The sequence below is a fragment of the Felis catus genome, chromosome F1 (assembly GCF_018350175.1).
Source record: "Felis catus isolate Fca126 chromosome F1, F.catus_Fca126_mat1.0, whole genome shotgun sequence".
Lineage (NCBI taxonomy): Eukaryota > Metazoa > Chordata > Mammalia > Carnivora > Felidae > Felis > Felis catus.
The window spans coordinates 14,221,794-14,236,871 of NC_058384.1; the positions used below are offsets into that span (position 1 = coordinate 14,221,794).

At 38.1% G+C, this 15,078-nt stretch overlaps 1 protein-coding gene across 16 annotated transcripts in view; it reads left to right on the plus strand.

Moving 5' to 3' along the window:
• DNM3 (dynamin 3) overlaps nucleotides 1-15,078 on the plus strand; it is a 569,293-nt gene that overhangs the window by 264,621 nt on the left and 289,594 nt on the right. For 11 of the 16 annotated variants that reach the window (XM_045049388.1, XM_045049394.1, XM_045049389.1 and 8 more), the window contains exons 13-14: nucleotides 364-415; nucleotides 1,241-1,270. In XM_045049388.1, coding sequence (XP_044905323.1) covers nucleotides 364-415; nucleotides 1,241-1,270 — 82 coding nt within the window. The remainder of the gene's footprint in view (nucleotides 1-363; nucleotides 416-1,240; nucleotides 1,271-15,078) is intronic. The other 5 variants (XM_045049391.1, XM_023247913.2, XM_023247915.2 and 2 more) reach the window with 1 other exon arrangement.

The window sequence follows — 15,078 nt, forward strand, 5'->3', positions numbered from 1 at the left end:
CACTTAGAACATGACATTTATTTGGTATGTATATTTAATAAGTGTTAACTGTTAATTTTCAGTACAACTGTTCTGTATACATACTAGGACATCACAAATACTTGCACAAACTCCTGTCACTGATGTAGCAATACAGCTTTTTATCCTGTGGTGTTATGTTTTTGTTTTGGGCTTGTTAATTGGTACTAATTCCCCTTAGTTGGTTTTGCTTCCAGAATTAAACTGCTTCCAGAATTTCCTTCCTGGAGTTTTGGTATTTGCTCTGCTTCAGTTGTTGATATATTTTGAAAGCCTGTATATATTTTAATATCTGTTACATGTTCCCAAAGTTTCTTCAGTGCTCTTCTCCTTTGCTTTTCTTAGTGCTCAGCAGAGGAGCAGTCAGGTTCACAAGAAAAACACAATTGGAAATCAGGTAGGAATTTTTAAAATAATCAGTGCATGCACTCTCCCCAAAGTTTGAACTCAGTCGCTTGATTGACTGCTTTTTAATGCAAATTAATCATGTGCAAATCTTGCTGAAAATGCAGCTTTTTGTTTTGTTTTGTTTTGTTTTTGCTTTTAAGGTTTTTGGAGTGTGTTGCATTTTTTTTTTTTTTGCTACCTTATGCACTTAACTTTATTGATTTATTTTAAATAACTTTTCTGCTACTTGCTCTGCTTTTCAAAATTGACTCCTTGTGTCTTACTTTGCTTGCTTATGTTACCCCTAAATTTGATTTAACATTGAATTTGTGAGTCAGTTCAAGGTTAAAATATGGTGAGTAGTTGCATGAGCTTCTGATGCTGCTGACTAGTTCACACATTTGCACAGCTTGGTAACAGTGAAGGGACAGCTCATAAAAGAAGGCAGTTGTTGGATTTATCGCTGCCATACCAAATTTTTGTTGGTTAATGAAGATGTTAATTCCTAAGAAGATCTGATCTTTTGAGTTTTTGTGTTTTGGGCTGACCAGCTGTCTCTGACTAATAGCGCTCTGCAGAGATTGCATTAACTCTGACAGTTTGCTGTTTCTTTTATGTTTTATGTGATAATGAATATTTGCATTGTTATTTCTTTTCAAGTCAAAACAATGATGATTTTATAGGTTTCTTTTTAATTCAGAGGTACAATTATTGAACAAATTGAAACCTCTGCTCTAGAAGTTTTTCCATTGTTTTGAAAGGAGAAGAGGTAATAACAGACTTTATTTTAAAAACTTTTTTCTGAACTAAAGCATATAATTCTTTGCTATTTCAGGGAACCAATCTTCCGCCTTCAAGGCAAATTGTACGAGCTAAGTTCTGTAAGCTTTACTGTTGCTTTTTCATTTAGCTTCCCAAGGGCAGAGTTTGTCTTTAACTGATTAACTCAACTAGCGCTTGCTACTAATTTTTTTTTTAACTTAGGTTGTCTTGTCCGTAACACTCTATCATTGATATAAAAATCCTCTTAAGAGGGTTCATCCCTTCACTGCTAATAACTTGCTGTGATTGAAAGGTATGAACTAGTAAACTCTAAAATGCTGTAATAATAAACCCTTAACATTGTGGGTGCTTTGATTATTTCTCTAATTTTAATGGGCCTTAAAATAATTAAAATCATTAATGATCTTCATCTCTGTCCCTTTATGCTCTGTTGTTACAAGGTGTAAGCCTTTCTCTACAACTTGTATGATAATGTTTCCAATAAATGTAGTTGGTGCTTGTAAAAGGTGGGTATTAAACCCCTGGTTTTTGATGTATTTGTTCTAAGTCAAGTTAATTATAATTATTTGGATTTATTTAAAAAAATAAAACAAAACCAAAATTACATCAATTCCTATCTTACATGGCTTTAAAGTTGAATCTTTTAAAACCAGATATTGTATCTTCATTTTATGGAAGTGTAAAGATACTGTCAAATTTCTGGCGTAGACATTAAAAAAAGACCAAAAAAATTACACTCTTATTTCTACCATGGATGAAGCAGCTTTAAAGTCTTTCTTCCAACTGTGCTCAAGTTGAGACTGAGATTGGAGCGTGGGCCAATTATTTGCCTCATGATGTTTTGGAAGAAACAAACTTTGGAACTAGACATTCCAGGGTTTAAATTCTGCTCTGTCACTTAGTAGCCATGTGGCCTGGGACAAACTGAACCCAAGTTTGCTCAGTTGTGTGATGGGAAAAATAGAAAACATTTCTGTAGGATGATTGATTCTGATGAGAATCAGAAATAGTTTACCTAATGAGGTTTGCAGCTGGATACTGGGTGTATGCCTGCAAACAGTATAAACCTTGCTGTTAGCAGGTAGGTACTGTTCTTGAAACTTCAGGGAGAAAAAAATATAAAATCTAAGAAAATTACAAAAGTTATAAAATGAGAACAATTAAACACTTGGGAAAATTAGAAGCTGTGGGAAATTATTCTGAAGCTTGCAATGCCCAGATTAAGGCTAGATGTGTGGTATAAAGGATTTATCCATAAAACCTTCCTCATGGTCAGAAGCGCTAGCTCGTAGAAGTTTATACTTATTGGAAAAGCAAGAGTATAGTGGCATAAATGCATATTTTAAATCAGATCTGAAAGGAAACTCCAAACAGTTTTCAATTATAGATTGCTTCCAAATGCTAAAATAATGCTAATTGTGTTTCTGTGACTTACTTTCCCTGAGTACTTAAAAGCCCATACGTTATGGAAGTTTTAAAATTCAAGAAAATAGAATTGAGTGAGTGTTATAATAGAATACAGATCCCTACCCAAAATCCTTACGGTCAGATGTACCTTTAATGCCAGAACTTTTTGGAGTTTAGAAAAAAAAGTATATTGCATATTTCCTATATTACCCAATATCCCTGTGGGGTCAGAGACAGCACCCTTTAATTAAACACATCACGGTTCTACAGTAAAACAAATGCATAGTCCCACTAAGTAGATTAAATGAAAGATAAACATATTTTTCTGTCAGGTTAGGTTTCGCTGCTTCATTTTTGTTTTGTTTGTTTGTTTTAAAAGAAAAACCTTTTACTTTGCAAGTAAAGTGTTATGAACCTGTATATCTTATGTATCAGGATCAAATTCAGTCATTGAATGCAATATAGTATATTTTAGAGAATCTTTTATTGTTTTTAGCTGCTGAGCAGAAATGAACCATGATTACTTGAAATCATTTCTTTATGAATCTGAATGTCTGAGGTTGATTTCAGTTTCTACAAAAAGTTTTGGCCTATCAAAAAGCTCAAAGTCAGGGGCCATTGGAGCCCAGACTGTTAACTGATCCTGGAGTTGATGGGGCTGAAATATCCTGTGCTATCCTAGCAAGTGTTTATCCATTCTGATATTCCCTTCAGGCTCCTGGTTGTAAAAGATTCTTCTGTGCAGAATCTGCTCTGAAATATTTTAGAAGGATTTAAGGAAAGTAAAACTCCTCTTTAAAGTCAATCCCATTAGTTTTTGGCTTCCTAGAAATTTGTCATCTTGGAAGTTCCACAAGTTGATGTCAACATATGTACAAAAAAATGTGAGCACACAATTAGCCTAAAGTTGCACTGCCCAGTAATTTAACTGTAACCTTCATTCATCCCTTCACTCATCAAATATGTATCCAAAACTTAAGAGTACCCAAACCTGTGGTAGATGTTTAGAATAGAATGATGAATAAATCATGGGTCCTATCCTCAAGGAGCTCACAGCCCAGTGGGGATGATGGTAAGTAAGCAAATTGAAGTTGGCCTCCTCTTTCAAGGTTAGCTCCTTCTGATCCTTCAGGTCTCACTGAAATATCACTTCTGGAATAGGCTGGCCCTGAGCACGAAGATCTAAAATCACCATCCCGCCCCTCCTTGTTGACATCATCTATTATCTTGTTATCTTATTTATTTTTTCATATTCCTTCACTAGGAACTAAGCTCCATTACAGCTATTTTGTGTGTGTGTGTGTGTGTTGCTGAAAGCCGTGGAGTATCATTGTAAGGTTTTAAGCACAATCATAACATCTTAGAAAGATTATTCTGCCTACATGTGAAAGGTTTTGAAGAGAGGATGAGATTAGAAAAAGACTAGTTAGAAGGCTGTTGCAGACAAGAGATGATGGTGATCTGGGCTAAGCTATGTGTGATGGGTTTGAGGAGAAGCTGATGAATTCAGGAAATAATAAACAGGAAGAGTCTAAAGGATTTACGATGAATTGGATGTTGAGGAGAGGGCCGGGGATGATCCCCAATGCTGTTTAGATATCTGATTTAGGCACAGATGAATGGAGATGCTGTTCATGGAGAAAGAAATATGGTAAGAAACTCAGATTTGGATTCAGCGTTAGGAAGGGTAGATATATTGAATATGAGTCACTGTGAGAGACAGGAGTAAAAATGTCCAGAGGGACGTTTGATAAAAGTGTCTGGAGTTGAGAAGAGATGGAGAATTATTTATTCCAAAGGTAGTAGGGAGCCATTGAGATATCCAGTAGGAAAGGGATGTCATCTAACTTGTATGGTAGAACGATCTGTGTGTCAGCCGTATGGGATGATTTGGAGGAGTAAAACTAGAGGTTTGGAAATTGGTGGAGATGTTTTTGAAGTAATTCAGGTAAGAAAATACAAATGTTGGTAGCAACAGGTATGTGGAAGTGACAGATCCAAATTATATTTAGAGGATGGGAAGAGTTATAAATAGTTGTGGAGCTGGAAGGAGGGAGTCATCTTTCCAGGCTATGGCTAAGGGGATCCATTGACCAAGGGAGTGCAGGCGAAGGAAGAGCAGATTTCAGGGGAGATGGGAGAAGGTGGTGACTTCAGCCAGATACATTTTTTGTGCCTATTGGAAATATCAGGAGGGTTGAGGTTCAAGACTTGTCTAGACTGGAGATATGTTTTACAGCTGTCAATGTATGTACATGGTAGTCATGGAAGTCATGGGAGTAAATGAGGTTGTCTCCAACGGATAAAAACAGAAGAACATAAGGGATTTAAAGGGTAATGGAGAAATAAGAGTTAGGGCAGAATGAGGAACTGAAAAGCAGTCTAAGAAGTGAAAGAGGTAGGAAAACTTGGAGAGCAGTACAATGAGAGCCAATGAAAGAGAAGGTTTCAAGGAGGGAATGCTGATTAGTATTAGATGTTTCCTAGAGCTCAAGAAACATAGGGGAGGTTGTCAAAATAGGTGGACTGGTAGTGTTGGGGATCACCTGAGGTAGTACCAGTTCTTTTGGTCTTATGAATTACTCTTCTACCTTATAGCTAGAAGGTAGCATAAAGCTTAGAAAGCAGACAATGGAATTGATATCCTGAGCTGAGTTTGTTTTTCCAGGAAGGCAGCAAATAAAGTCAAGAGAACAGAAGGGTTACAATTTTGAAAAGACAGGTTGAAATAAAAGATTGTATAATCTCATATGAATAGTTTTGATTGATGTATTAGGACAAGTCAACCAAGTAACAAACAACCCCAGAGTTTCAGTAGCTTAATACAGTAACAGTTTAATTGACCCTGCTGTAACAATCCACTGAAGGTCATTGAGATGCTGGTGGTGAGAGTAAGGGGCATCTATCCCTGGTTTACATGGTCAGTCATGGACTTTAGAATCTTCTTTATCCTTCTAACAGATGGGAAAGAGAAAGAAGCCTGAGTGAGGGAAGTTTTTAAGGACCAGCCTGAAAATGTCACACATTTGTTTGCATTTCCATTCCATTGATTGACCAGAACTCAGTCATTTGGCCTCACCTAACTGCAGGGGAAACAGAAAAATATAATCTGAACTTGCGCCCAGGATAAAGAAAAGAGGAGAGATGGTGTTGACTGAAAATTGAAAGGAGATGGGCAAGCCAGAGCACTTGGGGGGTGGGGGGGAAGAGGTTTACTGAAATTGGAGAAAATGTGTACAGTAGTCCCCTTTTATCTATGGGGGATACATTCTAAGACCCCCAGTGAATGCCTAAAATTGTGGATAGTACCAAGCCCTACATATGTGTCTTTTTCTATACATACATGTGTACATACATACATACCTGTGATAAAATTTAATTTATAAATTAGTCATAGCAAGAGATTAACAATAATAGCTAATAAAATGGAACCATTATGGCAATATACTGTAATAAAAGTTATGTGAGTGTGACCTCTCTCAAAATATCTTATTATACTCATCCTTCTTGTGACGATGGGAGATGATAAAATGCCTACGTGATAAGATGAAGTGTGGTGAACAACACAGGCATTGTGGCATAGCGTTTGGCTACTGACCTTGTGATGATAAGTCAGGAGGATCATCTGCTTCTGGGCTGCAGTGGACATCGGGTAACTGAAACCACAGAAAGTGAAACCTCAGATAAGGGAGGACTAACACACCAGGATTAAGGGGAAAAGGTGGTAGGTTGATGGTTGAAGTCTGTGAGTGGGATGCTGTATCTCAAGGTGGGCAAGAGAATGGCACCTGAAAGAAAGTCAGAGATGTTATTGGAATAAGAAAGAACAGACACTGGAAGAAGGGAAGGACAAATGATAACTACAGATATTTGTAGAGCATTGTTTGTCTTCAGAGGGTGTGGGCAGCTGAAGAGAAATGGAGATGAAATTTCCCAGATTTAAGGTCTAGGATATATTGAAGCCAGGAGGATCACATGATTGTTAATCCATTCCTTTAGTTATAAGAATCTGGGACAGGAAGGCACAGCTGACATGCTCATTGGTCCAGACTGCACCCAACTGTGATTGTACAATTAGAAGGAATTTTTCCTTAGGCAGGAAGCAAGGCAGCTACTTACAGGGGCTTGCATGTCAGGGCACCTTCTGGTCCTGGGCTTATTGTTTTGTTTTCCACCAATGTGCCTTCTATTGCTTCAGATCGGAGTATGAAATTTAGCTTTCCCAAACCTACAAGGCTCTGGATAACTGGATTCGCAAACTTCTTGAATTGTTGGCCGCAAGCAGAAAAGACCTTTCTCCTCAGAACAGATGATGATCTCATCCCTCCCTACTTTCTTGAAAGCTAGCTTCTTTTCTGTAGGTCTCAAAAAATTATCGACATCCCCTCTACAGGTCTCAAAAAATTACCCACACACCCCAACATCCTGAAATTTGCCTACTAAGTCCCCTAGTTATTCAGCTGCTATGAGTACATGGTTTGAGACCAATGTTACAAGAGGTGAGAGTTTACTCAGCTATTTTATAATGGTTAAGAAAGATTGACAACTCCTAGGCTACAGTAGAGGGCGCTGCACAGCCCCTCCTCCTCATCCCTCCATTCAGCTTATTCTACCTTTCTGGGTCTGCTGCTCAACTCCCACCCTCACCTGACTTCCCAGGTACTATTATCTATATCAGGATTCTTTCAGGTGTAAATTTCAGAAAAAATTAACTTACACGACCTTGGGAAAAAAGTGAATTAATTCGTTTACATGTTTGAATATTTCAGAAATAAAGTTAAGTACTCTTTAACCCATGGTTCAAACAGTGTCAGAATGAACTAGATGAACTCTTTCCATTTTTTGGTTCTGCTTCTTTGCTGTTGGCTCTACTCTTAGAGTCCAAAGGACTGCAACATAACAGCTGTCAGCCCCTGGGGGATTTCCTTCCTACTTTGAATCCAGCAGAAATAAATTAATCTTCCTCCCGGAGGTTTCAAAAAAACTCCTGAGGTTCACTCTGATTGAATAGGCTTGGATCTGTGCTTATTCCTGAGCCAGTCACTATGGCCAGAGAATGAAGTGTACTGATTGTCTTAGGCCAGACCACCTGGGCTTCTTCACCTTCTTCTGGGTGTGGGCTCTTCACCTCAAAGAGCTGTTGTTGGAAGAAGAGAAAATAGACCCTGGAGGTTGTCTATCAGAGATGATGGCTACAGGTGCTTGTTGAGCATTGTTTGTCTTCACAAAAGTTTAATTTGGATAATAGGATTCTTAATGTATGTTGTCTTCTTAAAGGAATATAAAATGGTTAATACCGCATTATTAAACCCTATGGTTCATTTACTGATTAATGATTTTTTTTCCAGTTCATCCTTTGACTTTCTCCCCCCACTTCACCTTCCTCTTCCTTTCTTTTGAAAATACATTTCTGTGAACTATATTAAGATGAGAGGTGGTAAAGTGCAGTGGTTTTTCAGAGCTGGAGCTCTGAGAAGCCACTGTATGGCGAGGAGCAAATTATTTAATTTCCTGTTCCTTAGGTATCTAAAGAAGCTGATAAAAAATGGTAACTGCTTCATGAAATTTTTGTAAGTATTAAATGAGATAATACAAGTTAAGTACCTACAACAGGGCCTGGTTGATAATAAGTCCTATATAAAGTGCTTGCTATTATAATGGTTGTTGTTGTATATCTATATTATTTTGTTAGTCTTCAAGAAAGATAGTAAAATAATTGTTTTTATTTTCTAATTGATCCTTTTCCTCCCTTGGAAGTGGGAAGACTGCTACAAAACAACAATGAATTCTGTATATCCAGTAACGATTCATGGATTAATTTTTGAGGATAGATTTCTGAGTACAGAACAAAGAAAAAACTCCCTACCCCAATATTCTAATAAGCAGTTAAATGTATTTTTAAATAGATATTATAATTTTTTAAACCAGTCAACACTTCTTTATCAAGTTGTCATTAAAAGTACTAAAAAAACATTTGTAGGAAGAATTGAATTTTTGTTCTACCTCTCTATTGATCTTCAAGGTGGCCAGTTTTAGTGAAAACTCTGTCAATGCTATAACTAGTGCTTTGCTGTTGTTGTTTTTATAGAAATAACTGAATAAAAATTATCAAATATTTGTAGGAAGGTAGAATATATACCTTTAAGAATGTATGATGCGTACCTGTATTCATTATGCATTACATAGATGCCCCTGTCAGCAAAGAAATATTAATGTGATTTTTACTAAGTATACTGGATTGCATTTTAGGAAATATTTTTAAAATTGTGCAATTCAAGTCAGTGGGAATATAATTTGTTATGCCAATACATGCATATATCACAACTGCTTTCGCATGTATCACATGTGTAAAATGAGATCTGTTGTTCCTAGCTGTGTTTCTTTCCTGTTAGGAGAATACAGCATTGTTTGTTGCCACTTAGTGTGACATTTAAATCTTCAAGTTTATAAATGAATTCTGAGACTGCCATTTTCTGTGATGTGTTAGTTTCCTGGGGCTGTCATAACAAAGTACCACAAACAGAGTGGCTTAAAACAAGAGAAATACATTCTCTCACAGTTCTGGAGGGCTACAAGTCTGAAATGAAAGTGTCTTTAGGTCATAGTCCCTGTGAAAGTTCTAGGGAGGAACCTTTCTTGCCTCTTTCTGCCTGTTCATGGCTCTGCATTCCTTGGCTTGTGGCAGCTTGACTCTAATCTGCACCTCCGTCTTTTCATGGCTGCTTATGCTCTGTATGCGTCTGCTTCTGTGCGGACGCCAGTCATTGGATGTGGAGCCCACTCTAATTCAGTATGACCTCATCTTAACTAATTACATCTACAAAGATCCTATTTCCAAATAGAGTCACATTCTGTGGTTCCAGATGGAAGTGAACTTTGGGAGACTGGATTCAAGTCACTACACCTTGGCCACTTGTAGATTTTTTCTTTTTCTTTCCTTTTTTAAAAAATGGCTTACTATAATAAGACTTTATCTGGAGTTTAGCTATACAGTATGCTGATGTACTTTAATGGTTTATTAAACTAAGAATTTATAAATTGGACCATTGGAGCTTTAAAAGATATTTTCTTTATTCTGTTTGGAGAAAAGACTAATACCTTCTGTTATTGACATAAAGTGGTGCTATTCTTCTGCATGGTACCATTAAAATCTTGTGATTAGTTGCTGGTTTTTTTTTTTTTTTTTTTTAGGATTGCTTCTTGAGAATTTATCTGTTTCTCTAAAGTTTGTAGCACACAGATAATACATCATGAGGAAAAAAAAGGAAACACTGAACACTTTTAAGTGATAATACACAAACTCCCTTTTTCCTCATTCTTGTTCTGCCTCACCTAGTCTTCTCTCCAGTCTTACCCCCTCAAGAAAGGGAAGAAGTTGGGGGAGGAGAGGTAGAGAGAGAGAACCAAGAGTCAGACAGACAAATATGGTGTGGAGCCATAAATCCATCTTTAGATTTGGGAATTTGCATTTTCAAAACCTACCAAGAAGAAAGTTTTTATCAAGTATTTACTTAAAAAAATAAAAATAAAAATAAATGGATAAAGGGACGAATGGCTGTCCACTCCCATCGGTTCTATAGACATCCTAACAATTAACATTGATTACTTACAGTGTTTCAGGTACTTCATACATTAACTCATTAACTCCTCCCAAGAACCCTGTGAGATAGGTGCCCTTAGTATCTCAGTTTTACAGATAAGGAAACTGAGGCATGGATAGGCCTAGTAATGTGTCCAGTCTTACAGTTTATACATGACAGCATCAGGATTCAAATCCAGGCAATTTGATTCTAATCTTTGTTCTCTTAATTACACTGTTAAACCACTGCTTCTAATAGTTTGTAAATTGCGTCAAGAATCTCAGTCTCAGTTGTGGCAAATCACATTACTTAAATCCATTCACTGTCATTTTTATTTATTACTTAAATTGTTTCTTAATCTAAATCTGATTGATCCTGAATAGAATGAACTTAGGTTTGTATAAATTAATCTGATTGTGGCAGTCAGTTTGGGCTGCTGTAACAAAATACTGTAGATTGGGTGACTTAAACAACAGACATTTATTTCTCACGATTCTGGAAGCTAGAAGTCTGAGACCAGGGTGCCATTGTGGTCGAGTTCTTGGTGAGGGCCCTCTTCCTGGTTATATTCTCACATGCCCTTCCTTGGTTCAGGAAAAAAGAGAGGGAGAGATCCTGTGTCATCTCTTATGTATGTATGTATTTATTTTCGAAGGAGACCCCAGGCCCTATGTGGGGCTTGAACTCATGACCCTGAGATCAAGAGTCACATGTTCTACTGACTGAGTCAGTCAGGTGCCCCTCTTCTCTCTCTCTCTCTCTCTCTCTCTTTTTTTTTTAGTTTATTTTTAAGAGAGTGTGGCCCCAGGTGTGCACGGGTGAGGGACAGGGGGAGAGAGAGAGAGAGAGAGAGGAGAGAGAGAGAGAGAGAGAATATCCCAAGTAGGCTGGAATCTCACAAACCAGAACCAAACTGTGAGATCATGACCTGAGCTGAAATCAAGAATTGGGTACTTAACTGATTGAGCCACTCAGGCGTCCTTCTCCTCCTCTCTTTATAAGGGTATTAATACCATCGTGGGGATTCCACCTGCATGACCTCATGTAACCCTGATTGTCTCTCAAAGGCCCCACCTCTTAATACCATCCCATCAGAGATTAGAGTTTCAATGTATATATATTTGGGGGGAATAATAATGTTCACTTCATGGCACTGATTAACAATGAAAAACTGTAATAGCTGTTAGAACGTGTTTCCTTTTTTTCCTCAATTCCATGGAAATATCTCCAGAGAGGCCAATCAACAGCTTATAAAATACAACAATCTTTATTTTAATAAAATAGAGGATGGAATCTGTGAAAGCCACACTTAGCAAAATGTATGGCCTTCTAAATTGTTCTGTATCTTTTAAAATCTCGACTTCTATTTGGAATAGCACTTAATGTATGCCTCATCATTTTTTCCAGAACATACACAGAGGTGCTTACTGTATTTTTATGGCCAAGTTGCATTTTAATTGAAGGTATAGGGCTTAATATCAGTGAGGAGCAAATCCTATCTACTCAAAATTACCTTGAAAAATGCCTTCAGTGGATAGAATCTAGCCCTGCATTTCAGCTGTGGTCTTTTAAGAAATTTATTTATTTATTTATTTATTTATTTATTTATTTATTTATTTATTTATTTATTTATTTATTTATTTACATTTATTCATTTTTGAGAGACAGAGAGTGAACAGGAAAGGGGCAGAGAAAGAGGGAGACACAGAATCTGAAGCAGGTTACAGGCTTTGAGCTGTCAGCACAGAGCCCTACATGGGGCTCAAACCCGATCATGACCTGAGCCGATGTTGGACGTTTAACCGACTGAGCCACCCAGGCAGCCCATCAGCTATGGTTTTTTTCTTGGGGCAGAAAAGGCCTGGTTTTGTTTTTCCAGGGAAAAGGGTACCTGGGAGAACTAAGGGCTTCTCCTTCCTCTCTCCTACTAGCTAGCTCACAGCTACCCCTTTCCTCCCTGCTTCCTTCTTTTCCTCCCTCTGCCTCTTTATTTCCTCTTTCTCCTGTTTTATTGCAAAGCATGATGTGTTTGATTCCAGGTAAGTTCAGTGCCTGGGTGAGTTGAATTCTCTGGAATTTTTGTAACATTTAAACATTTTGTTTTCTCTCACTATTATTTTATCAACCACCATAATTTCAGATCTGAATGTTCCCCTGAACTAACAGATAAATGACATCTTAGAGTCTTTCCATCTATGACTAATTTCAGTATTTATGGACATTGGGGTTGTATCATTTCCCAGGTTCTCAACAAGTAGCTCTCACTGTTTTAATTTCTACTTCTTTAATCTCTATTCCACATCTCAGAGAAGTTTCTACTTTATTCCTACATACAGGCTTGTGATGGACGCACGCTGGTTGCCCTGCCCTCCTACATACATCCCTTCCTGCTCCTGGTGTCTCGCCCACTGCACCCCTTCCTGCTCCTGGTGTCTCGCCCACTGCACCCCTTCCTGCTCCTGGTGTCTCGCCCACTGCACCCCTTCCTGCTCCTGGTGTCTCGCCCACTGCACCCCTTCCTGCTCCTGGTGTCTCGCCCACTGCACCCCTTCCTGCTCCTGGTGTCTCGCCCACTGCACCCCTTCCTGCTCCTGGTGTCTCGCCCACTGCACCCCTTCCTGCTCCTGGTGTCTCGCCCACTGCACCCCTTCCTGCTCCTGGTGTCTCGCCCACTGCACCCCTTCCTGCTCCTGGTGTCTCGCCCACTGCACCCCTTCCTGCTCCTGGTGTCTCGCCCACTGCACCCCTTCCTGCTCCTGGTGTCTCGCCCACTGCACCCCTTCCTGCTCCTGGTGTCTCGCCCACTGCACCCCTTCCTGCTCCTGGTGTCTCGCCCACTGCACCCCTTCCTGCTCCTGGTGTCTCGCCCACTGCACCCCTTCCTGCTCCTGGTGTCTCGCCCACTGCACCCCTTCCTGCTCCTGGTGTCTCGCCCACTGCACCCCTTCCTGCTCCTGGTGTCTCGCCCACTGCACCCCTTCCTGCTCCTGGTGTCTCGCCCACTGCACCTCTTCCTGCTCCTGGTGTCTCGCCCACATCTGCTGCAGCTTCAGGTTGCTCTCGTTTCCATTCCTCACCAGTTAGATCATCATCTAGTCGCTTGGCCACAGACATTTTTTTAAGTAGTTTGTCAGGATAGAGTTGTAACTCTAAAAAGGCAGTGGGGTGCCTGGGTGGCTTAGTCTGTTGAGCGTCTGACTCCTGATTTCGGTTTGGGTCATAATCTAATGAGTCATGAGTTCGAGTCCTGCATCGGGCTCTGCAGTGTCAGTGTGGAGCCTGCTTGGGATTGTCTCTGTCTCCCTCTCTTTGCCCCTCCCCTGCTCATGCTCTCTCTCTCTCTCAAAATAAATAAACAAAAAAACTTAAAAAAAAGTAAAAAATAAATAAAAAGGCAGAAATGGCTCCTGAAGTGTTTTTTTTTTATTTTTTGCTTCAAGCCTTCCCTTGTGTGCACTACATAGCTCATTTGTAAAAGTTTTAATGTAGTGTTTGATTTTGAAGTTATAATGTTCATTTGTTACATAAGAAATATAGGAACACATTTTCATTGTGAAGAAATTACATAGTGCTGAACAAGTAGATAAATGCTTGACTCTCACTCGATCCCCCTCACTTCCATAGATATAACCTCTCTTGTCATTTTAGAGTACATATACGTGCATACACACACACCCAAACACATGCGCGCGCACACACACACACACACACACACACGGTTTGGGATTTTAAAAAATAAAAGTGGTCGCAAATATTGTACGTCTTTTACACTGTAGTTATAAGCTCCACAAAGGCAAGGACTTTTTGTCTGTTTTGTTCATTGATAGATCCGTAGCACTTAAACCTGGTGTATGGTAGACGCTTAGTCGATTTTTTTTGAAGTAACTTTAGCCACTTAATGATGTCTTAGAGATTTTTCCATGTAAACACACAGACAGAAGACAACTAAACTTCTTTAACTGGTATATAGTATTACTGTATATTGCACAGTGTAGATGTGCCATTGTTAATTTAATGATTCCCCCGAGGATAGGATTGTTTTGTTTCCAGTGTTTCCTAAAAAAATACAACAGCTGAACCAGTTTATAGACCCCTACAACTATATATGCAAGTACCTGAATTCCCAACACTGGATAATTATATTTTATATAATTTTGGATAATTTGATGGGAACAATAATGTATTATTTTGATTTTCATTTCACTTATTAAAGCTTATAAGGCATCCTTTAAGACATTTAAGAGATATTTATATCCCATCTCCAGTGAAATGTCTGATTGTGTCTCTGCCCATTTTGAAGGGACTGTTATGTTATTTTCTTATTGTGCAAGTATTTTCTGAGTGTCATTTGATTTTATTGTATATTATGAAACAAAAATTGTAATTTTGATCTGGACAAATTTTTCAATTTTTTGCATCATTTATATTTAACTTGCTTATATTCTGATAGTTATATGAAAATGAAATTATTTTCTTACTGCTCACATACTTCTATCCTTTAAACCTTAATCATTTATGTCTATAATTTACTAGTGAGAGAAATATTTTTCATGTGTTAACCACTAGTATTCTTTTTTGTAATTAGCTGTTCATGCCTTTGCTAATATTCTCTATTAAATTTTTTGTACTTTTTGATTCATAACAAATTTTATACAAAATGACATTGATAATTTGTTGTATTGATTAGCAAGTATTTTTTTTCATTAACTCTTGTATGTTTTAATTTTACTTACAAAGTTTTTGAGGTAAAGTTTAAAAACACGTTTTGTAGTAATACCTATTGCTCTTTTTTTTCTCTACTGCATTTATGTTTAGGAAGGTAGTGTCTACCTCAAGAGAAGCTAAATATTTACCCATGTATTTGTAGCATTTTTATGAAGCCTTTATTGTAATTTGTCCCTGT